This window comes from Rattus norvegicus, chromosome 15 (assembly GCF_036323735.1).
Source record: "Rattus norvegicus strain BN/NHsdMcwi chromosome 15, GRCr8, whole genome shotgun sequence".
NCBI classification, from domain to species: Eukaryota; Metazoa; Chordata; class Mammalia; order Rodentia; family Muridae; genus Rattus; species Rattus norvegicus.
This window is the reverse complement of record NC_086033.1, coordinates 20,688,985-20,711,328: the sequence shown is the minus strand read 5'-3', so window position 1 is coordinate 20,711,328 and position 22,344 is coordinate 20,688,985. Positions and strand designations below refer to the sequence as shown.

General features: G+C 45.5%; 1 protein-coding gene and 1 long non-coding RNA gene across 5 annotated transcripts; one reads left to right on the top strand and one right to left on the bottom strand.

The window, feature by feature from the left end:
* Positions 1 to 2,853: 2,853 nt before the first annotated feature.
* Positions 2,854 to 16,564, bottom strand: Ptger2 (prostaglandin E receptor 2). 3 transcript variants are annotated; one of them, XR_001841264.3, is made up of 3 exons: positions 13,399 to 16,564; positions 6,164 to 6,931; positions 3,184 to 3,321 (listed from the first exon to the last, which is right to left on the bottom strand). XR_001841264.3 is itself a non-coding variant. In NM_031088.2 (2 exons), the coding sequence occupies exons 1-2, from the start codon at positions 14,239 to 14,241 to the stop codon at positions 3,091 to 3,093; spliced, it is 1,074 nt and encodes a 357-aa protein (NP_112350.1). In that variant the 5' UTR covers positions 14,242 to 14,283; the 3' UTR covers positions 2,854 to 3,090. The 3 variants fall into 3 exon arrangements, 2 of the variants coding, with proteins under 2 accessions (NP_112350.1, XP_038949615.1); NM_031088.2 differs by lacking the exon at positions 6,164 to 6,931 and having other exon boundaries at positions 2,854 to 3,321; positions 13,399 to 14,283; XM_039093687.2 differs by lacking the exons at positions 3,184 to 3,321; positions 6,164 to 6,931 and adding an exon at positions 9,737 to 10,041 and having other exon boundaries at positions 13,399 to 16,558.
* LOC120096942 (uncharacterized) lies at positions 3,321 to 9,306 on the top strand. Of its 2 annotated transcripts, XR_005493893.2 has the most exons (4): positions 3,321 to 4,283; positions 5,001 to 5,237; positions 7,145 to 7,235; positions 7,877 to 9,306. It is a non-coding gene; the product is annotated as an uncharacterized LOC120096942 (long non-coding RNA). The 2 variants fall into 2 exon arrangements; XR_010058118.1 differs by having other exon boundaries at positions 3,321 to 5,237.
* Positions 16,565 to 22,344: the final 5,780 nt, after the last annotated feature.

Genomic DNA, 22,344 nt, shown 5'->3' with positions numbered 1-22,344 from the left:
CATTCGCCTATGTATTTGCCGTATCCTGGCTGTGTCTCTCAGGAGAGATCTACATCCGGTTCCTGTCAGCCTGGACACTCAGTTCTTTTATGGACTTGACAGCAAACTTGGTTCTCTATCAGATCCCTAGAGAGCCAAGGCTCCGATTTAACAGCAGCACTTCTCAAATCTTTCTTGGAAAGGTGACTGGGGTTGCACTGAATCATCTGGAAACAGCCTAGCACAGAGCTGACAACCAGGTTCCACTCCCGGTCATGTTAACTTAGGGCTGGCATTCTGTGGTGAGTATTCACTTGCCATTTTTTTCTCCCTTTTCACACCAACACCAGCTGGAAGCAGAGAACACAATCAGGTTCTTTTTTTCTCAGACTCAACCCTGGGATATGTAACATATAATGTAATGTATAATGTATATGTAATGAGTTTCTCTCATCTCCCTGGAAAATGCAACTAAGACAAGCACAGCCGATGGGACAGGGTCTATAAGGAAGACATTATTACGTACCTTCAGGTATTACTTTTTTCTACGTTGCCTTCGAAATGTCATGAACAAGAGGTGATTGTTGAGAGAGTTTTGGCATTCAGTTTCTTCTACTGAATAATTGTATAAATTGGTGCAAATGAATCCACAGAATTTAGTTATCAACATTCAGGGAACAGAAGCACATAAGGGAGTGGAATCCTAGAGACTGACTAGTTCTTAAATGATGGCTTAATATTGAGGAAATGGCTCAGGGTTACAGCCCTGTTTTTGAAAACTTGAGGACCAGAATTTGGATATCCAATTTCCCCATAAGTGCTGGGTAGGCATAGACAGAGGACCTTCAGAGCAGGCTGGCTACTAGCCAGACTCACCGTATTGGTGAGATCTTCACTTGATTGAAAGATACTATCTGAATAAACCTGGGGGCCTTTATACACACACACACACACACACACACACACACACATGCACACACACATGTCTACACATGCGCACACATGTACACACACATACACACATGTACACACTCATGCATGCATGCACACACACACATGCATGAAAAAAGTGTGTATGCCACGCTTAAAGTTGGCTGCAATAATGGAAATAAATAAAGAAAGAAAGAAAGAAAGAAGGAAAGAAAGAAAGAAAGAAGGAAAGAAAGAAAGAAAGAAAGAAAGAAGGAAAGCAGCTTTAGATTTGCTATTGGGAGTGTATCATTTTGTTCCCATTAGTACTATGTGCATTTAAAAAAAATTCTCCGGCATTCTTCTCAATGGGTGTAGAGGCACAGTGTGATGGACTGAGAGACTGTAGTTAATTTTTTTTTCATTCTGAGATTTTATAAAGACATCCGATAAGAGGAATCAAAATTCTAGATGAAAAATAACCAGGATTTCCTGCTTAAAGATCATACCATGGGCCTCATTATCCCCTTGCATATAATTTCTTGGCATGAAACACTGGGTGGAGAGGGGGTATTATTTATACCTGTCTAGATATTTAAATGTTAAATTAAACTTTGTCTGCTATGCTTAAATCTATACAAACACAAACCATTTATTTATTCTTGTAAAAGTAAGAGCTGATTTGATTTGCATAATTTGTATCAGAGACGTTTAGTTACGCAGAGTCTTTCTAAATGATAACTAATTATAAAAAAACAAAACAGGGCTGGGTAAACATGAAGCTTGGGAAACAACCAAGTTTAAAAAGTTAACAGCCATCCTACGATTTTATCTGCCATCAAATAAAATGGTTATATTAATCTAATGACTGTGTCAGAATACTGAAAACTGATAGCAAAATTCTCTTTGAATATCAAGAACTCCACAAGATACCTTAAAAATTTAATTCAAAACAATTGCACATTTTAAAAACTTGCCAAAGATTAATTTGATTTTTTTCTCTTTACTTTCGTTTTACTTAAAAGATGCCTACACTAACTGCAAACGGTCCGTGGGGAGTGAGTGCATAGAAGACCTCTGCTTCCCTGATGTTTGGTTTTATAGTTCAGCTTGCAGCATTTCAGATGTGTTTACAGCATAACTCTGACTAAACGTACACGCTCGCCGAAATACTTTAACGCTGAGTTTACACCATGCCAAACGTTTGGAAATATATTAAGATATGACTCACAGTTACATGATTTCTTCTGTAGTATGAATCCAAATATGTTCCCTCAATAAAATTACAGACAAAAGGGCTTGGTGTGGCACCATCAGACATCTTGTAAAGTGTATGTGTGTGTTAGTTATGTTCCTTAGGGTCAACACCAGAAGGATTCTAGCATACCTGAAGAAAGGACTTGAGTTTTCAGAGTTTGATCCTATAATCTGGCCTCAGATACAACTGTGAAAAATCATCCCCTATCTGAAGAACCTGAAGAACACCAATTAAAATTGATATTTTTTTAATTACTTCTTTGTGAGATACAAATTTCTGGAGTTTTCTTCAGTAGCCTCCTCACAATAGACAATACAGAATAAATAATCTGACAACATGACAGAGCTCGTAGAGAATGGGTGAACCAAACTGGCCATTAACCAAATCACTGCACCCTTTCAAGGGTGACACAGTAGTGACCTGTGAGGACTCCCACATGAACACGCACAGTAAAATGGGGCCAATGACTTTCCACTTCATGATCCAAATAAAGAGTCCATTAAGCAACCACGAGACAGCAACTTGTCTGCTCTGGTTGCTCCACCGCTTGCAGGAACTGACTTCCTAGAGAATGAGTTCCATTTGGTCTGACTGCGTTTACAATGGCAGTGGCATCGACATTAGAACAGGAGGCAGTAACCGCGGAGCTTTTTAAAACAAATTACGAAACCACACGCTTTGTCACCCGGCAGGAAAGCTTAAATCAACTGGGTCTTAGATGCAGCTGGTTGTCCCTCAAAGGCCACCCGATGTGAACTTTATGCATCCTCTGACACTTTCCACAAAGGGCCCCCGTCATCACGTGTGCAGCCCCAACCACCTCGTTAAAGTCTTCTGCATCTGCTTTCTCAGAGCAAGGCCATTTGTTTACATTCCGGCCCTTTACGTTCCTCCAACGAGGCCATTTAAAGGCTTTGGCCCAGGTTCCCTCAAGCAGCGCATGCTCACAACTGTCCGCAGAGGTCCGTCTGCTGGGTCGAACAGGAAGCTCCTGGAGCTTCCGGTGCTCTCAGTGAAGTCCGACAACAGAGGACTGAGCGCATTAGTCTCAGGACTGGTGGTCTAAGGATGACAAAAACCCAAGGATCAATTATGGAGTTCACTGATAAAAATCTAAGAGCTCGGAGGTCCCACTTTTCCTTTCGGGAAGAGGTTTCATCCATATAAGCAAAGATCTGAAAGAAGCAGAGAGGAAACACGACGTTAGGTCTACATTGTGAACAAGCCAGCTTAGATCCCGTGGTGTTTCTTGAGATCAAACCTTGTTTTGTGTGGTAGTGGCAAGCGAAGGGGTGGGTGGCAAAAATCTAAACAAATCACGAAGTCGTCATTTCCCCGTGAACTTAAATCGTGTGTTCTAAGGTTACCATTAGCACTGGCGTCTCACAAAACGTTCAGTCTTGTCATTGGGAATGGAGGGAGGTAGCGTCATTGGGAATGGAGGGAGCTAGCGTCTGGAATAGAATCTGTTTTCCCCTCACAAGGTCTCATTACGTAGCTCCCTCCACCACACCCAGCTCAGATAGGATTACAGGTGCGAGCCACTGTGCCTTGCCAAATAGAGTGTTTTAATACGAGCAGTGATTGTACTAGTCGCTATCATTTAACTAATATGTGTGTTGTGAAATGTGCCGGGTCCTACTGGGAAGTGTAACAGATGAAGAAGAAGTTCTGGGAATGTTAAGAACATTTTACATTCCCAAATACCCGAGGCGATGACTCTCTGCAGGAGCGCAGCAGAGCATGTCGGTTGGAGGACTGGCTTGAAGTCAACTCTGTGTAACTTTGGTATCATGGACAAGAAACTTTGCGAGCCCATAAGAAGGTGATATCGCACCTACTTCACATGCTCGTCGTAAGCAACTTTGGCTATAATCCACGCTCTACAAAGAGTAAAGTTAGCTCTGACCTCGTCTCACCAGTGAGAACACAGCGGCAGCAAAGACTCGGGGAACTAGCCATGGACCTAAGGCTGTTTAACGGCCTAGTAAGAGCACAAGTCCAAGACGTCTGATGCTGGGGCAGTGCTTACTTGGTGTTACTTCCGGGTCAGAACTACAGCACTTCCTTTCAGAGTGGAGTCCTGAACCCTGGGGAGTGAATGTCCATCCTTGCGGAGATCAGGATTTTCAAACCGGTATTGGTGCTCTCATCTGACTCAACTCGGCCATTTGGTCAGAACTGACAGGGAACAGTCCGTACTTGGTAGCCATGACTCTTCAGAGAGGAGCCCAGATGTGGATCACACCTCATCATTTAGCTAACGCACTTATTCTTAATGCTCCGGGGACCTTCTGGCTTTGTCTGCGACTTAGGGAAACCATCCGTTTCTTCCCTGACAGGACACTCTTTTCCCAAAACAATCTTTTCCCTTTACCCTGGTACTCACTCCACAGCATCTGGGAACTGGATGTACTAAACAAAGTGTAGGGGGAGAGAAAGGCAGTCATCCTCGGGGTGCTTACGTCCAGACAATAGCAGGAAGGTTTGGCAGCCAGAGGTGTTTATGCCAGAGAATCTTGGCATAATGAGTGGAGAAAAGAGTTGGCAGATGAGTAAGGAAGAAAAAGAATTGACCGTGGGTTTTCCGGAGCTCAGAGAAAAGAGTTAGGTGGGGCTGTGCGATGCCAAGCCAAGCCATGCAATGCAGTGCGTCAGTGGTCTTCTAGTCTGTTACATTACTTTGGATGCAAAACGTTCTGTATGATGTGTTCAGGAGGGGAGCTTGGAGGGAGACATTCAGTAATAGTGTACAGAATTCTGATAGATTAACACCCCCCCCACACACACACACATTTCGTGCACAGATAATAGCACTCTGTTGTAGAGAAGCTCATAGCTGTTTCCCATCTAGTTTAGCAGAGGACACAGTAATGCTGAGTTGGGCATGCAAGCCAAGCACCATGGACGGGGTTCGGCGTCCTCATCCCCCTGCTCCACTCATGAAGATGAGGCAGGTTCGCAGCGCGGAATAAGCGACATCATCGTTTCTGATCTTGTTGGAGTGTAACAGGGTAACGAGCAGTGGGAACTGGTGTGGAGATGGAGAAATTCTATGCTGTTTCTTTACGTTTTTAATCCACGACGGCGGGTAAGTTTTAGAATTGCCCGAATATGCATTTTGGAGGGTAGCCAATACTTCGTAGGAGATGATACAATTCTACTACATTTAGAAGGAAGGCCGACTTCAGACACCTTTGACACTCTAGGCTTTTGATGTGGTCTTGGGCTTCTCCTTCAGTTATTTTTTATTTCTGCCTGGAATTTACACCTTTGCTCTCGTGCATTCTGGATTCAATGCTATTTTAAGTGGTGTTGAAATTCATATGACGTAAAAACACACCGTTTTAGCACTTTCAAGTGCACAGTTTAGTGCCACTAAGTACGTTCGATGTTCATGTAACTGTATTATAATTTTTCTACATTATGATATTTTATATGTGAGTATTTTTCTTTGCCTTGCTTGGGCTCGAACTTAGGGCCTCACTTATGCTTGGCATGCATTCTACCACTGAGCTATACTCCCAACCTTACGATAAGGTTTAGATATCTAAAAGTCTGTGACTGGTGAGAGACTGCCCCTTCTTGGAATGATTAATTATTGCAACCGACAAGGGGCTCAACAGGGAGTATGTCTTTGCTGTACACATGACTAACCAGTCCTGAGACCTCTCTCATCTACAGAGCCCATAACCCCTCCAGGGTTCTGTCACTAAGGACTGCCCTGTAACTGACAGCCTGCCACAATTATACAAGTTTGCCAATCCTAATCTTTTTACCTTGACATGCCTTTCCTGCCGAAACCCTAATAAAGGCCACAGCCCAGACCCCATCATGTCCCCTGCCTCTTCTGCATCCTGACAGGTACAATTGGCCTTGACTGGGTTTTTCGTGAATCTCCTCTTGGAAATGCTGTCAACTGACCTGAACATAAAAAAGTACCCATCACCATCACTCTGCCTCCAAACTATAAGTATGAATTCGGGCATGTGAACTTCCTCCTTCCCCAGAACTTACCCTCGGTTCTTACGAATAACTGACATGTAGGAGGCACAGGAATCACCGAGTGGCATACTGGTGACATTTGAAGGTCAAATCCAGAGGTTGGTGGGAATGCATGAGCCTCCTGGCCCGCACCACCACTATCCTCGCTGTGAGGAAAGTACCACGTGCGAGTCTAATGTGTGGAGTGAGCTAACAGCTTGAGGCTCACCACACACCAGGTTTTGCAAAGACTACATTTCTGAGACACATATGCAGTAGCACCGACCGGACTCTTCTGTTTCAGCCATGTCTGAGGCAGCCAGGCAGGCAGGCAGGCATCGATGGAAAGCTTCTTCTTGGCAGTGGCCAGGGACTGTCATTTAAACTTCTTTCCTATCTTTTATCAGATACAAGTGGGAATCTTAGGGTGAAATGAGCACTTAATTGGGTTCAGCTGTGAGATCTCCAGGGGGGAGTTAATACATTCGGTTGCACTGCTTCTTTGACTTATTCCGTCTTGGCTAAGGCGTGGCCTTTGGAGGCTTAAAACCTCCCCCACGAGAACGCAGAATCCTTTTAGAGAGGAGGAAGCCAGGGTTCAAAAGACTAGTTACTTTGTCTATGGCGTTCAACTGCAGTGGTGGGGTTCCAGCTTCAATGCCAGTCCCTAGACACTATCCTGACACCTCCATAGAAAGTCTTTGATGTGAAAGCTTCATGTGAGATTCACAAGTGACCACCTGGACACGAGGTATGCAGACACTTCTGTTCAAGGGTGTCGTGAAGGCCCGTGGCTCTCTTCTGTTTAAAGATGGAAAAACTGTGAGCTTTTTCCCTATCAATACTTCCGGTCAGCTAATTGCAGGCAGCACTTGCTGAGTTCATCCACTGTCTGAAAGACACTGTGGTGTCCTAGCTGAAGGCTTTGCACAATTAAATTAAATTTTTTTTTTGGTTGTGGGGTCGGGGAGGGGGTGGGGCCATGCTTTAAAGAAACGCTTTCTCTCCAATCAGGTCTTCGGGACATGGAAACCAAGGTCTACTTCACATCACCAGGACAACCAGAGCATCAATATAGCTCCAGAGTGATCATGGCCTTGGCACGGTACATCTGGGAACTGAAATGAATACTGAGTGCTAAAGTCTAGAGCTCTGAGGAAGTGAGGGGCAGTATGATCCCTCCACCCGGAGTCCTCTAATCCTAGTCTGCAGGCAGCTTTTAGAGTGAACTATGTGAGAGACTAGGAGGAAGTCAGACAGCCCTCTGCCAGGTAGACAGATAGGGAAAGGGGTCAGAGATAATATGGGTGGCAAACTTCCAGCTTTTTCTTCATACACCTGACTGAAGACAAAAGCCTAAAGACCTCTCTTGAGAGATGCTCCAGTTGTACACGCACATGCTCATTCTGATGGACAAGCCGGACAAACACAAGGCAGAATCAGGATTTGTTTACCCCAAACTTTTGGACCTACCAGCATCCCTATCTTTGTCCAAACTAACCAACACTAAATTAGGGGAGGAAGATCCTTCACAGACCCTTAAACCCAGCCTTCAGGGAGAGGTGTGGCTTCAGCTTCCCCAGTGCCCCTGTGCTTTGCAGAGGGTCTCTGTGTGTATTAGCTGTATGCATGTGTTTCCTCACCCCTAACAAAAGCCTTTCTTCACCTGTTGATTCTGTCTGCTGGGTCTGACACTTTTCCCTGGTGCTCCCTGTTACAGTGTGATTTTTTTTTTCCTGCCTTCAGTTTCCTGATCGACAGAGAAAACAAGCTCAGTCATGGCCCGGACAGCACCACATGTACTATCCACAGAGAAGAAAACACCACCTCTTGTCCATGGGAAGTTTCTGCCTAGGTCCTCTTTCCCTTTTTCAGGCCCTTTCTATCACACGAATGTTCTAATTCCAGAACACTTAATGGAGCAAAATGCTGTCACCAAAGTGTAGCTTACTGGACCCCAGTGATGGGAGTTGAGATGCAGTAGACTTAGGTGAGAGGTCTGGATGAGGACTGATGGTCAGAAACTCAAAACAGGACAGGAAAGGCCAAACAAGTAGAACGGGTTGTAGATTAACTGGGGTTGAACCTCTACCAGGAAAAAGATCTGTTGTCTGCATTCCTGAATCATGGTGTCTATTTGCTTCTAAGTTCCTACAGTGAGGGAGGGGCTTTTGATTGCTTTGTTTGTTGTTTGTTTGTTGAGCTGAAGACCTGGCCTGAAACTACAGTGACAATGCACTTCCCTGAAGGTGTAGTTACAAAGCTCGGATTCTGTGTTGGGAAACAGATGGTGCTTCATGCATACTGCATATTAAAAACCATCATATCTGTGTTTATACTCACAGGTGCCACTGCACATTAGCAAATGGGTGAAGTAAAAGATACCAGTGAAATCACTCGCACAGAGGGATGTTCTCTTAAAAGGATATGTGCATTTAAATGTTCCCAACAACTGTCAAACACATCACTAACGATGTCTCAGAGACAGAGGGCAGTCCAGCCGTTCACAGGCATTCACTTTCTCTGTCATCACGATAAAGTCTCTCTGGGCATGCAGAGGTTCATAGGTTTCTCTTTTCTCGCTGCCTGAGCTTCTTTTGTTTTTGTTTTTCCAAGACAAGGTTTCTCTTGTGTAATCCTGGATGTCTTGGAACTAGCTCCGTAGAGAGGCTGGCCTTGAACTCAGAGATCCACCTATTTTTATCTCCAGAGTGCTGGGGTTAGAGGCATGAGCAACCGCAGACTGGCTTTGTTGTTGTTACCGTCATCATCATCATCATCATCATCATCATCATCATCATCATCATTTAAATCACTACCTGAACCTTTATAGTTCCTATTCTTGTGACTGGCTAAGACTTTCACCTGAGACTTTCACCACCCATTTACCTTACATTTTCCACAAGGAATAGCAGGAATGAACAGGAAACCCCAGGATTCTTTACTTCAATGTTTCTATAGTGTAGTGATCAGATTTCCACTAATCAGATTTACTTAGAAATTCTAACCCTGGAGAGTTTGTGAAGAGGAAGATATTTTTAGAGTGAGCCAATACAGGCTTTTGAAATTTCAGAACTGAATAGAAGGCATAAGTACTTTATCCTAATGGCATGTGGAGAACAGTTAGTTTACCAGGGTCAGAAGCTAACCACAGTTAGCCAAGTGCTGAGAAAGGGAGTGGATGTGGGTGGGAAATGGAGACATGAGCAGGATCTGAGACAACACTGGGGGGTTCATTGTTTCCCGTGTTCTGCTCCTTTTCGGGAAGGAAAGGAGTTTCCATTTATCACTGGGAAATGATGACAATAACTGATTGACATGATGAGTTTATTAATTTACATAGTATTCATTTAGTGAGCAAATAGTTTAGACTTCGTTGTTGGTCTCATGTATGATTTCATACTGGGCAGTCAAACTAATGTCCTTCCCTGAACACCGAGTGCTTTTTGAATCGCTAAATAAAGTTTTATGGGCATCCAAGAGAAGTTGTATGTGAGGGGTAATCTGATTATATCTTGATTTAGATTAGCATTCATACTAGCAATCTCCTAAAATCTCGGTCCCAGGCTTGCATGACACAGGACTGAGGGAAAAATGGAACATGACTGAAATAGCATGGAGAAAAAAAAAGTCCCTGCTGATTTATTTTTAGTGCTAATAAGTTGGAATAAAGAGACAAGGTGGTCCAAATATTTATAATACTGTCAAAATTCTCTTGTGAAACCATGGTTGGAGCTCCTCCCATGTTTCCCTTGAAATGAAGACTTTCTTCTAGACACTATTGCTACTAATACATAACGGTCTCAGTGCTTCAGACTTCCCATCCCAGCTCTCCTACTCCCTTGCTGTAGGTCTGGAGGTTACTTGACTCTTGTGCCCGATAGGAATCCTATTACCCATCTTGACGGTCACTGTGAAAACAATAAATTGAGGTAAAAATAAACACTCAGACCCTGAGTCTTGGGGTGCAACAGTAATGATACACGAGGTTGAACTTGACTTTATTTTAGGGTACTGGACACTTTTTTTTTCCATTTTGAGAGTTTTATTTCCTGAATTTGGAAGGCCCTAGACTGACATCCTAGAAGGAAAAAGCAATTCTACTCTGTTCATGACCTGGGATGATGATGACCATCAATAGTTCATTGCTGATTCCAGATTTCCTAAGTCCCAGCTTCCTCCCCTGCCAGAGACCTGTGAAACCGACTGGGGTCCCACCAACCTTGGCCATGAAGGCTTCTCCTTGCTGTCTAGAGGTCTGACTCACTTTGAGGATCATAGGAAACAGTTCTTGCTATTCTGAATAAAAAATGGGAGGAAAATGATGGGTTGTTGCTGCATTTGAGAATATCAGAAAAATAATTAGGTAGAATACCTGGGCAAGTATTTTTACATGAATGACTTTTGTTTTATTATTGATTCGATTCTGGTAGATTGAACAAAATAAAGACATAATTAAAATAAATTTTGTTGGTTTCATTTTTAGAATGTGTGGCTTCAAGAAAAGTTCATATTGGTGGTGTGCATTGACTTCGTGTTGATGTCGCTAACGAAATCAATACCTGAATGCATTTGCGAGCTTCACTGTCTCTGTGCAAAGGATTCCTGCTCAAAAGGTTACATAGATCTGCATAGGTTACATTTAGTGTGGTCCAAGTAGGGTCAAAGGACTTGGGAGGAAATCAATCTTGGGGCATATGTTTGTAACAACAGAATGTGTGAGCATTAGCCATGAGTTTTGACCTGTCATAGCATCCCTGAAGTATCAGAAGAGCTCAGTAGTTCATAATGCTTAGAATGGGATGGGATGGAAAGATAACATACTATCAAAATTAAAGTTGTCAATGGGCAAAGTTGAATTTCTTAGGAGAGATGGTGTGGTGGTACTGTGATTTGATACTGTGACTCCTGGATTATCCATACTTTGTGAAGTAGTGATATCATGGTGATCCCCAAGGCAAGCCAGGGTGTCAGCTTTCTACTGTACTCCTACTGGGGTTCTCTCTGCTCACTGGGAATCTTAACTATGGCCATTTGCAGAAGCAAACCCAGAGCATGGCTTGCTGACGGTGTCGATTCTAAGGGATGGTTTGGTGTAGAATCCATTTAAAACTTTCTCTGCATGCCCCTCCCCCTAACAGCCACAAAAAGACGACTGAACAAGTGCGGAACTTCAAAGCAAGCTCGACTTCCTCATCCGTTCTAAGAGAATTTTGGCGCTAAGTCCTTTCTTTTTGGTAATTCTGGGGTCATCTCTGGCCTAACATTAAAAAGAGAAGGATAACAAGAAAACCCACGGAATCAACAAACCTGGGTTCACTGGGGCTCACAGCCACTGAATGGACAGCCAGAAGCCTACATGGTACTGACCTAGGCTCTGTGCACAGGTGTTACTCTCTTGTGGGACTCCTAATAGTGGGAGCAGGGGCTCTCTGTGAGTCTTTGCCTGCTTTTGGGAGCCCTCTCCTCCTGGGTTGCCTCATCTGGTCTTCATACAAGGGGTGGTGCCTCTTCTTACTGAAACCTGATTTGTGTGCTGTATTGTTGATATCCATGGGGGAGGCCTGCCCTTTTCTGAAGAGAAACAGAGGAGGAATGGTTGGGAGGGGCAGAGGGGAGGTGGGGGAAGGGACCAGGAGCACAGGGTGGGGCCTTGGGGGGACTGCAGTAGGGATGTACAGGGGCGGGGGTGGGCGTATGGCAATGGTTGATCCTTCTTGATTAAAAGTGACACTTACAAGGACACAGGGGACCTGTTGAAAGTCAGTTTTTACTTTTTAAAATACAGCTTACCAAGATTGCCAGTTGAACGGGAGCCATTTCTCTGCCCACTAGCCTCCGTTCAGTGGATTAGGAACAGAGAAACAATCCCTTTTCTGAGTGTTTTTGCCAGCCTGGAGGCCATTCTCAGACTACATAAGTAGCTCGGGGTATTTTTATACATTCACTCACAAATAATAGAAAAAAAAAATTCTTAGAGCAGACATCCTAGTTCCCAGCAGCCTGGGACAGACACATTGTAGAATGGTTGGAGTCTTGTTTCGTGAGACTAGATAGATAATGGTCGGCCTCCTAGCCCCACCCCCAAAAGCTAATGTGGCCCCAAACATAAAACACTCTACCCAGAACACAAAAGCACAGGAGCCACGTTCTTTTTCTGTCACGACCTTCCAGAACACAAACTCTCCTTCTGGAGTGTCTATGGAGACGCCAGCTCCCACAGCCTGATTCGTTACTTAAGGGGGCAGGGTGACTAGCTCCATCTCATTCCCACTAAATCTAAACTTACCAGTCCTGACCATCTCCTGTGACAGAGGAGAGGGACAAGTGTGGGGGCAATGGGGAGCAGAGAGCACAGAGAGCACAGCTGAGCTGGGGGCGGGGTTCTTATCTGCATCCCGTCCTCCCTGAGGAGGAATAGATGGCAGGAATCAGAGGCAACCTCGAGGGCGGGGAACAGGGGAGAGCAGTTTCTACAGCTTCTACAAGTTAGATGTTTGACTAGTGGGTGTTCTTGTCATCCTTTGCCAAGTCCCCCTTCCACGGCTCTTCATGAGAGACCAGGAGGCTCCAACTTTGGCTGTGTATGCACATTAGACTCCAGCAGCTCAGGATTTATTTCAGAACTCACTCTCAATGCTGCCTCTAACTGGGCAACAACCATGTTTCTGTCCTGGCCCTGCCTCAGTTCCCCAGGCAGCTTTTCCCTCATCCCTGAGAGGTTCCAGCCCTTACTGCATTGATCTTTGTGCTCTCCAAGTGCACAGCTACAGAACGAGGAGCATCTATGTGTTCTCCGGACAGTGACTTCAAGAGAACATTTTGTAACTTAATATTCCTAAAGTCAGGTGAGAGAGGCTGTAAGCTTTTATACCAAGGACCCTCTGAAGGTTGTGGGTTGACAACTACATTTTACCTGGGAGAAATGAGTACACTGAGGAATGGGGATAGCAATGGGCCCCAGGGGTTGGTTGATAACAATGACAAGACTCACAGGCTGGAAGGGACTCCCTCCTCTTCAATTACCCACCCTGGGAAGGGACCTGGTAGAATGTCCTTTAAAGTGCTAAGGTAAAAACATTCATATGCAAAGACAGGAGGAGGAAGGAAGGAAGTGGGTAAGGTGAAAAGGAAAGGGGAAGGCAATAGACCTTTGTCCCTTAGAGCATTTCCCAGCCAGGCTGTCAGTGTGTGACTGGAGGTGGAAAGGGTGAAAAGAGTTTGAGCAGGGGGCAGGCTGCTGGGCTGTAGAAACGAATGTGACTTACTGTGAAAGGCAGGGAGCATACAGCGAAGGTGATGGTCATAATGGCCAGGAGAATGAGGTGGTCCGTCTCCTCCGCCATAGAAGTCCTTTCTCCTCTCCGGCGAGACCCGGGGCCTCTCAGGCTACTGCCAGACAATCCGCAGCGGCTTCTTTTGCTCCGAAGCTGCATGCGAATAAGGTTGAGGATCACGCTGATGTTGCAGCCGAGCACAGCCACGATGAGCAGCAGGAGCACCGTGGCGTACAGCTGAAGGTATGCGGTCCTCCCGTGCTGGATAAAGCACCACGTCCCAGGACAGTACTGGACGTACTCCCCGTAGTTGAGCAGCGGCAGAGAACAGAAGAGCAAGGAGACCCCATAGATGGCAGGCAGCACCGCCAAACCCCCGCGGCGAGAGACGCGGCGCCTGTAGAAGTAAGGGTGTCCGATGGCGAGGTAGCGTTCCAGGGCCATGGCGAAGAGCATGAGCATCGTGGCCAGACTAAAGAAGGTCATAGTGAAAGCGAAATAGGTACACGCGCGGCTTTCGGGAGCCAGGGCCACTAGGGTCTGGTTTCTCGAATAAGAAGCCAGCACCACCGGGCTTATGAGGCAGGTCCCCAGCAGGTCGGTGAGCACCAGTTCCGTTACCAGCACGTGGAACAAGGAGATAGAGGTCCTGCTGCCGGCGCTACACCCCGTGTCCCCACGCCAGCGGCGCGCCAACAGTGCCAGCGCGATGAGGTTTCCCAGAACCCCGGCCGTGAACATCACCGAGCTGATGGCTGGGCTTTCGTCCGAAAGGAGATACTGACGACTCTCGCAGTTCTCCACTCGCCTGGAGTCATTGAAAGAATTGTCCATGGTGGAGGGCGTTGAGGAGAGATGGTCTCTCCTCCAGGCAGGTACCAGACAGTAGGAGGGTCTGATGGCCCCACTGCTCCAAGACAGAGCAGGGAAAGGGGAGGGACCGAAATCCAGAGCTCCCTTCCGGCCCCCAACTCGCACCAAGGGCAGACTTGCTTGGGTCTCCTGGCGGTGCGCGCACTGGCCTCTTCCCTACAATATCCGGTCGCTCTCGATGCTCCTCACCTGCCCCAGCCAGGGCTGCTTGACAGAGCATAGAGGAGCAGACGCTCTCTCCAGCGCCTTCCGGGGGGCCAGTCCAGTCGTGGCATCCAGGCAAGCAATTTAGATCGCTTGTGAGCTGCTACAGAGGGGCCAGGCAGGGCAGAGGCACACTGTTTGGGCTCTGGAAGGGGGCTGGGGGCGGTCCTAGCACTCGCACTGAGCTGGCCCACAAGGTCTTCCTTCCTGCGGGGTCTGTGGGTTGGAAGTTACAGTGCCTCCGACTTAAGTTCTGAAGCCTTTAGCTCTAGCAGAAGGCTGGGAACCAGCCCAGAGTAATAAGACTGGGGTAACAGGAACTCACCCAACTGAGGTTAAGAGAATCCAGCCCTGTGAGATGTGAAGACAGAGGCACAAAGACATCAAGACAACCTGATGTAAGAATATGAGAGACGTTTTTGTTTTCCTTAAAAAAAAAAAAAAAGAAATCCAGAAAGATACCCAAGAAAGGTGGGACCAAAACTAGAAGGAACGAAAGGCAAGCCTGTCCTTGGAACCATGCACCCCACAGCATGGCCTGAGCCTTCCTTTAACGAATGACAACTTGCTTAAGCAATCCTAACAAAACAAAACAGGAACCGTTCTTGTAATCCTCTAGAGTCATGTTTGTGGCCCCAGCTGGAAAACAACTGCACTCAAGGGTTCTCTCCTGAAGCTCAGTCTGGAAGGAACTGTTGATAGCTTGTTCACATTCATCTCCACAGCCAGTCGACCATGAGGGCCCATTGGAAGGACTCATTCCCAGAGTGTGTCGGTAATTGACCAGTTTCACAATGGCGCTGACAGAAACCGTTGTTTATCATCCGTTGTCATAGTTACAGAGTGGTTCAAAATGCAGCAGTGTTTCTAGACGTTCCAAGCCCAGCCTGACAGACAATGTGGGCAGTGGTAATGCTACTAGAAAAATGTGTATCTCATGCAGGAAAAGGGAGTGTGCCGAGAATGAAAGGTTTGCACAGGAGTCCGGTAAGAAGAAAAAGCAATGGAAAGATTATTTACGGAAGACACCTTAAGCTTACCATATTTCTGGCCTGGGGACTGGGGTGCAGAGGGTTTTCTACCAAAACAGGGCAAGCAGAATTTATTTTATGAAACCCACCGGCTCACTTCCAGCGAGCAGTAGCTGTTTGCTCCACTGCTAAACTGTTTAGGGAATGGATGGAGTGGGTGTGAAACTCCTCTAGTTTTCTTTCAAGCTGTGAACTGCAGGCCAGCAGCATCCTCAACGCTGCCACCCAAAGTGGACTCTCCCACCTCCATTTTGTGTCATCTCATCCCACGTGCTTGGGGGAATGAGAAGGGCATGCAGGCTCTGATGTTGTTTCCTCTGTGTTTACTTTCCACATGATTTTATACCCTTTCTGTTTTTATGATTCCCCTTATCACAAAAGCTTCTGTGTAATTGTCTCTAGCTCTTCACTACACGGGTAATGGTGGCCAGACTCTGCTGACTTCAATAGATACCAGAGAAAATTCGAGATCCACATCCCAACCCCCTCTGCCTTTATCTTGCTTGTCTCCACCCCAACTCAGTAGTGCACTGTGAGGATTCTCACAGAGGTGTGTGGACAGTCTAGTTTCTGATGAACAAGCTCTGTCTACATCACTTCCTCAATGACAACCCCTCAAACCCTGGGATATGCACACCCTGCATGTGAGAGAGCCTTGGGAATCCTTAGGGCAAACATTTAAGCAGGGAAGTCTTTGGTCTCAGGTGCAGGAAAGTTTGTCTACAGGACAGGTGGCTTTGTGTCTCCATGAGTAATCCCTACTTAAAGGTGGACTTGTCACAAGAAAGAGACCAGAGCTGAGTCTTACAATTCTTAGAACTTCATATTTTACCAATTATACTTCTGGGCTGCGTGCTTTCAGTTGCCACATATTCAAGTCACCATTTTTGTTTGTTTGTTTGTTTCCAGTATTGGACAGAGAGAGGTAGCAGTTCTACTGTGTTCCCTGTTTCAGACGAATGACTGGATGGTTAATTTGCTATCCTTATCTCCGAGGTTAGACCATCAGGTTGGTTCAGTACATTGAATCCTCATCTTTAGTTTGAGAGGGACTTCTTCCCATTTCTTTTCTTTTCTTTTTTTTTTTTTTTCGGAGCTGGGGACCGAACCCAGGGCCTTGCGCTTCCTAGGTAAGCGCTCTACCACTGAGCTAAATCCCCAGCCCCTCTTCCCATTTCTAATTGTGGCATCAGCATCTCAGGACAAGTTCAGTTCATCCAGAGTCTAGGATGTCTGAAGGGAAAACATATTAACGCCCCCAGTTCTAGAATTGAGACATAAAGCTTTGCTAATTTTCAGTTCCTGTTCATGAGGCCATTGTGTTTGGGGAACACCATGTGATTAGTAATTGTGTGTCAACTTGGTCAGGCATGGGACACCCAGGAGCTGACTAAACAGTATGTCTGACTATAACTGGAAGAGTGTTCTAAAGAGCTTAGCATCCACACTGATGGACTGACTAAAGCACATAACTGCTTCTGTGTGTGTGTGTGTGTGTGTGTGTGTGTGTGTGTGTGTGTGTGTGACAGCTGGCCAGTTGCTGACTGAATAGAACGAGGGATATAGGTGAAGGTTGATTCCTCACTTGATTTGGGGATTGATCTGTCAGTGACATTCCTGGTTCTCAGGCTTTCAGGCTGACTAGAATTTCAACTGTGAGTTTTTCGGTTTTGAGATTTCTTTCAAACATAATGCTGGCTCTACAAGTAGGCACACATAGAGAGCCACATGTAAATCAAGGGCTGGAATACGGACTGAGAAAGCTGTTGCTAGGCAGTTTTGTAGCTTGAGTGTGAAGTATACTATTGACAAAAACATTGTGTATCATATGACTGTGTATACAGAACATACATACACACACACACACACACAGAAAGACATATATAATTGGTACTATTTCTTTGAAGAACTCTGACTAATATATATTACTTGAAATCTAAAATTCATAGTTTCCCTTTATGGATTTGTAACTCAGAGGCTTTGGAAGGCCAGTTACTGTAGGTCATTCTTCAAAGGAAGGCAGAGATAAGCAGGAAGGAAAGGAGAACTACGTGGAGGAAGCTAACGCTGGGCTTGCATGGTTCTATTTGCAGGACCAATCTTTACTTCTTGATTTCTACACATGTCTAAATAACGCTTTCAAAGAGAGTTCTAAGAACTCCGTCTGTGCCTGGAAGTAAACTAGACAAGGCTCACACCATTCACTGTAGCAAACAGAAGTCGCGGAAAACTGGAGATTAGATTTAAAGCATGGTTTTGGCGACAGTCCACAGAGTCCTTTGAAGTTCTAGGTTACCTGCTGGATGCTTGCTGTCCTCCAGCCCTGTCAACCCCGTCCTTTGGCTGTGTATAGCAAGGCTCTTTCCCCTGAAGGTAACAGTTGCTTTCTATGCTCGTCATAATTGAGCCAGAGAAACAGGTCCATTGTTAGTGGAAAATAATGCAGATCTATTATTACTGCTACTACTACTACTACTACCATTATTATTATTATTATTATTATTATTATTATTATTATTATTAGCCTTGCATTGCCAAATCAGTAGCCACATAACAGTTTAGATCTAAGTTTGTTAAAGGGGAAAAATGCAGTTGATCTAGGCACATTTCCTACGAGGAAGCGCATATGTGAAATACTTTTTCATTTCAGAAGTTAGAGTCCTTCTGATCATACATGAGTGGTTCTCACCTTTCTAATACTGTGACCCTTTAACTTAATTCCTCATGGTGTAGTAGCCTCCAACCATAAAATTATTTCATTGCTTCCTTATAACTATAATGTTCATAGTGTTAGGAATTGTAGTGTAAACGTCTGATATGTAGAATATCTGATATGAAACCCCCAAAGGGGTTCATGACCCACGGGTTTAGAACTACTGTCTACATGATAGGGGTTTGGTGGAAACAATAGTGTTTGTCACTATCCTTGGTTCTTGTTTCGAGCCTGAACCTCATTGAGGACCTGCTAGGATGGCAGAGTAGAACTCGGTCATAGAGGATAGCAAGGCCAGATCAGAAAGAACCATGAAGGTAACCTAGAACTCATGAAGGACTGACGCCTTTAAGGACACACTGGATGTACACGTGTCTTACCATCTCCAGCCTTAGTGGCGTCAGTGTCCTGCAAAGGAGCTTGATGATCTGAAAATGTACGTGGCTTGAAACTGTTGGTGGAGACCGAGGAGTTCCAAGTACAGGTGATGTCCCATGTAGCAGGATAAGCCAGCAGATCAGTGGGAGTGTGGGAAAGCCACCAGCATGCCCAGAGACTTGCATTTTTGTCTTTAGAGTGGGGACACCATGATGATGCCTCTCTGCTACCGTTCAGATCACAGGCAGCATGACACTTGTGACAAGCACTCACCTGCAACTGAGCAAGGATTCTGGATGATGTTTTCTGCTTGGCTGGAAGACACAGGCAAAGCTACCATTCAGCTCCCGCAAGGCTTCAGACTTTCCATCTGCAGTAAAGGCCGGGCAAGAGGAGAGACAGTGTCAGTGTGTGCTCTGCTCCACCCCAGTCTGCTTTCTCATTAGGAAAACAAAAGGCCCAATGGAGGAGTTAGGGGAAGGACTGAAGGAGCTGAAGGGGCTTTATCTGGCAACAGTGGGAGGGGAAGCCCTTGGTTCTTTTAAAGCTTGATGCCCCAGTGTAAAGGAATGCTAGGGTGGTGAGGGAAATGTAGGGGCATGGGTCGGGGAGCACCCTCATAGAAGCAGGGTAAGGAGGATGGGATAGGGAGTTTGCAGAGGGGAAACTGGGAAAGGGGACAACACTTGAAATGTAAATAAATAAAATATCCAATTAAAAAAAAAAGAAAAACAAAAGACTTCCCAGGAACACTGAGGCAGACAATGATGAGATAGAAACAGCTTTTGAAGTAGTCAAAAGCATTTAAAAAAAATCTACTGAGTGAGCTCTCATTTGAAGTTCGTGGTACATTTACTTTCTATTTTGAAACTGGTATTTGAGGAGCAAATTTAACCTCCCAACTTCTTAAAAACATGTATCTTAAGGAAACCGAATAGGTCCAAATGATGCTGTTCTACTGTATAGAAAACTGTTAACTAAGCATATAGAAAACAAGACAGAATCAGAAAAACCCACATTCTGTAATTCCTATTAAAACTAGCAATTTAGTTACTATGTTGAATTCTAATTAAAATGTTTAGTTGTTGGGACCTAGAAAGTCACGTAGGACCAAAAGTAACACTGCAGAGATTTCTCTTTCGTGGCTGGTGCTGATAGAGGGGCTAAAGGTTCAGTGAAAGCTCAGACTGGACCAACAAGCTCATCAGGTAAAGGAGCTTGCCACCAAGCATGGTGACTTCAGTGGTGTGATGTCTGGAATCATGCCCAAAGGATAGAACTCCTCCCAAAAGTTATCCACTGCCGCCACACAGTGCACAGTGGTGTTCATGTGCATAAGTGTGCACTCGCGCGCGCGCACACACACACACACACACACACACACACACACACACACACACGTAAGTGAATATACGTAATCTATTTTGTAAAGGCCCAAACTGACATTGCCCAAGACTGAATCTTACCATCCAATCAGTGTTTATTTTCTCTGATGTGAACAAAGCACAATAGGAATTACAACTTCTGGTAGATTCTAGAGGCAAGATATGACTGGAACTTACACCTTCTTTTACATCAGATCAAAGGAGATCAAGTGGGACAGGACAGAAGGCAGAAGCAGGCCATTCAGCAGGGGCAGCAGAACAGGTCTTCAGCAAACTAATGTTTCTAAGAAGGTGGGTCCTGAGGCAAAACAAGATCCGGAACAAGGTTGTGGTCTGAACAAATGGACCATAAAAGAACTTTCTGAGAACGTGATGCAGACATTTGCATTTGAACCAAGATTCTAATAGGTGGGATGTGTGGAAGGTTAGAGAAGCTCGAGTGAAGTGAGTGGGTAACAAAACACTGGCACGCTTCACTGACAGCCCACTCTCCAGTGTTTCGGAGGAGCTGAGCCAACATGCCCGCGGCAGTAATTTCTCACTCACTATAGTGAATAGTATACTCCTGCTACGTCATTGGACTTTTCTTGGTTTTAAAGAACCATGATTGGGTTTTTTTTTTAGGGTGCATACATCTTATTTATTTATCAGTTGTTACTTATGTCATTTGTATGGGTATTGTATCTGTATGTTAGTGTATATACTGCATGCATACCTGATGCCCTACACAGTCATGAGGGTGTCCGATTCCCTGGGACTGGAATTACAGAGGGTTGTGACTGCCATGTGAAGGCTGGAATTGACCTCAGGTCCTCTGGCAGGACAGCCAATGCTCTCAACCACTTAGCCATCCCCTCAGCTTCATCATCTTTAGAACAATGATACCAACAAGAGTAACGGTCAGCAGTAATGCTACAAGGCTGAGTGGGTAGGGCAGATGGCGGAGGCGGCACCACCAGGCAGGCAGGGGAGCACAGCCGCCGTCCGGGGCGAGACCTTGCAGCTGAAGTGCAAGGAAAGCATCCACTCATTTGATTCACCAGACTAGGAAACTCAAGCTCCCTGGGTAAGCCAGCCCCAAATACGAGTTTGACGTGCCATTTCCACATCTAGATACCAGGATAAAGAGTCCCACTTGTAAATCCCCTGCCTGTGAGTTCAGAGCGTTCCAGGGGAATCTGAAAAGATCTTCCCAGTACAGGCCCAACACCTCTGAGACTTTCTCATGCTCTCCCCACCCCAGCTTCAGTCACCTTGATCCTTACTTTGGGCCCATGAAAATGGAAGAAAAAAAAACTTCTCAGTAAGCTGCAGCTTTTTGTTTTGCTTCTGGCCCTAAGCAGCTTTGATGCAAAACTGGGTTATAGGAAAGAGATTTTGTACCTGAATTTGGGATCTTAGCATCGAATCCAAAAATCGGGTGAACCAGATGGAACTGAGAACTGTCCAAAGCCGCATCCCATTTCCCTTTGCAACTGCAAGAGCGGGAGAGACCCATTTCACAGTTGTGCTGAGTTGTGCTGTACTAGGCTTGGTAATGAGAAAGCACAGGGCCTCCCTTTGTAGCCTCAGACTCCAGGCTCTGCTGTCTCAGTTCCCCAAGCATCAGGAGGGCAGGTGTGGGCTGCCACAGCGCTAGCAGGAACAGGAAGATTTCTGTGTTCTGTTCTCTTCTTCATGGGCTGAGGCTGAGCCTGGAGTCTCCATGTCAGTAGCATCCTTCAAGGCTGTTCCTCTGCAGCTCTGAAATCTTGACCCCTAGGGAGATGCCTGGGGAGGTTCACTTTCAGAATATTCAAGCCCTGGGGCTCCCTCTAGAGGAACAACTTCAAAACTTTCAAAACTTGATTTGGAAATAACAAGAGCAATCTGATTATTACACAGCTATAAAAATTTAAAGTTCAGAGGAAGCACTTGAACATTTTTAGTTGGAAACCTCTCCTGAAGGTTCCTTGGTCTAAAGCAGCCATGAAATGGGCGCAGCCACTGTCTTTGCTACTGTTCAAGTCCTTTCTGTATAGTAACACAGGGACAATCATCCCCAGTGTCTGAACTGCAGTCAAGTGTAAGCATTGCTCCAGTGTGGGACAGCTGGATTGCCTCCAGTTCTTAGGGAGAGCATTCCTAACCTGTGTGTGCCTGTGACATTGCTCATCTTTGCCTCTTCCTCCTTCCATGGTCCCCAGTGTCTGGGCCAGGACCCCTTTGTAGTCACTTATGCAGATGGTCATCCTTATATGACTATCTTACAAAGAATTCTTTCCTGGGGTCTCTGGCTTCCTTCTGGAACCTCTTTTATCTTTGTTTTATTTCCGGTTTTCTATAGAGTCGTGGTTGCTGTAAACTCTTCAAG

Excerpts from the sequence above, each read along its gene's own strand:
- Ptger2 (NM_031088.2), bottom strand. The coding sequence starts at position 14,241 with ATGGACAATTCTTTCAATGACTCCAGGCGAGTGGAGAACTGCGAGAGT. Across the intron at positions 3,322-13,398 it reads TATGCTCCCTGCCTTTCACA|ATCTTTGCTTATATGGATGA; the intron begins GTAAGTCACATT and ends TGCTTCTTTCAG.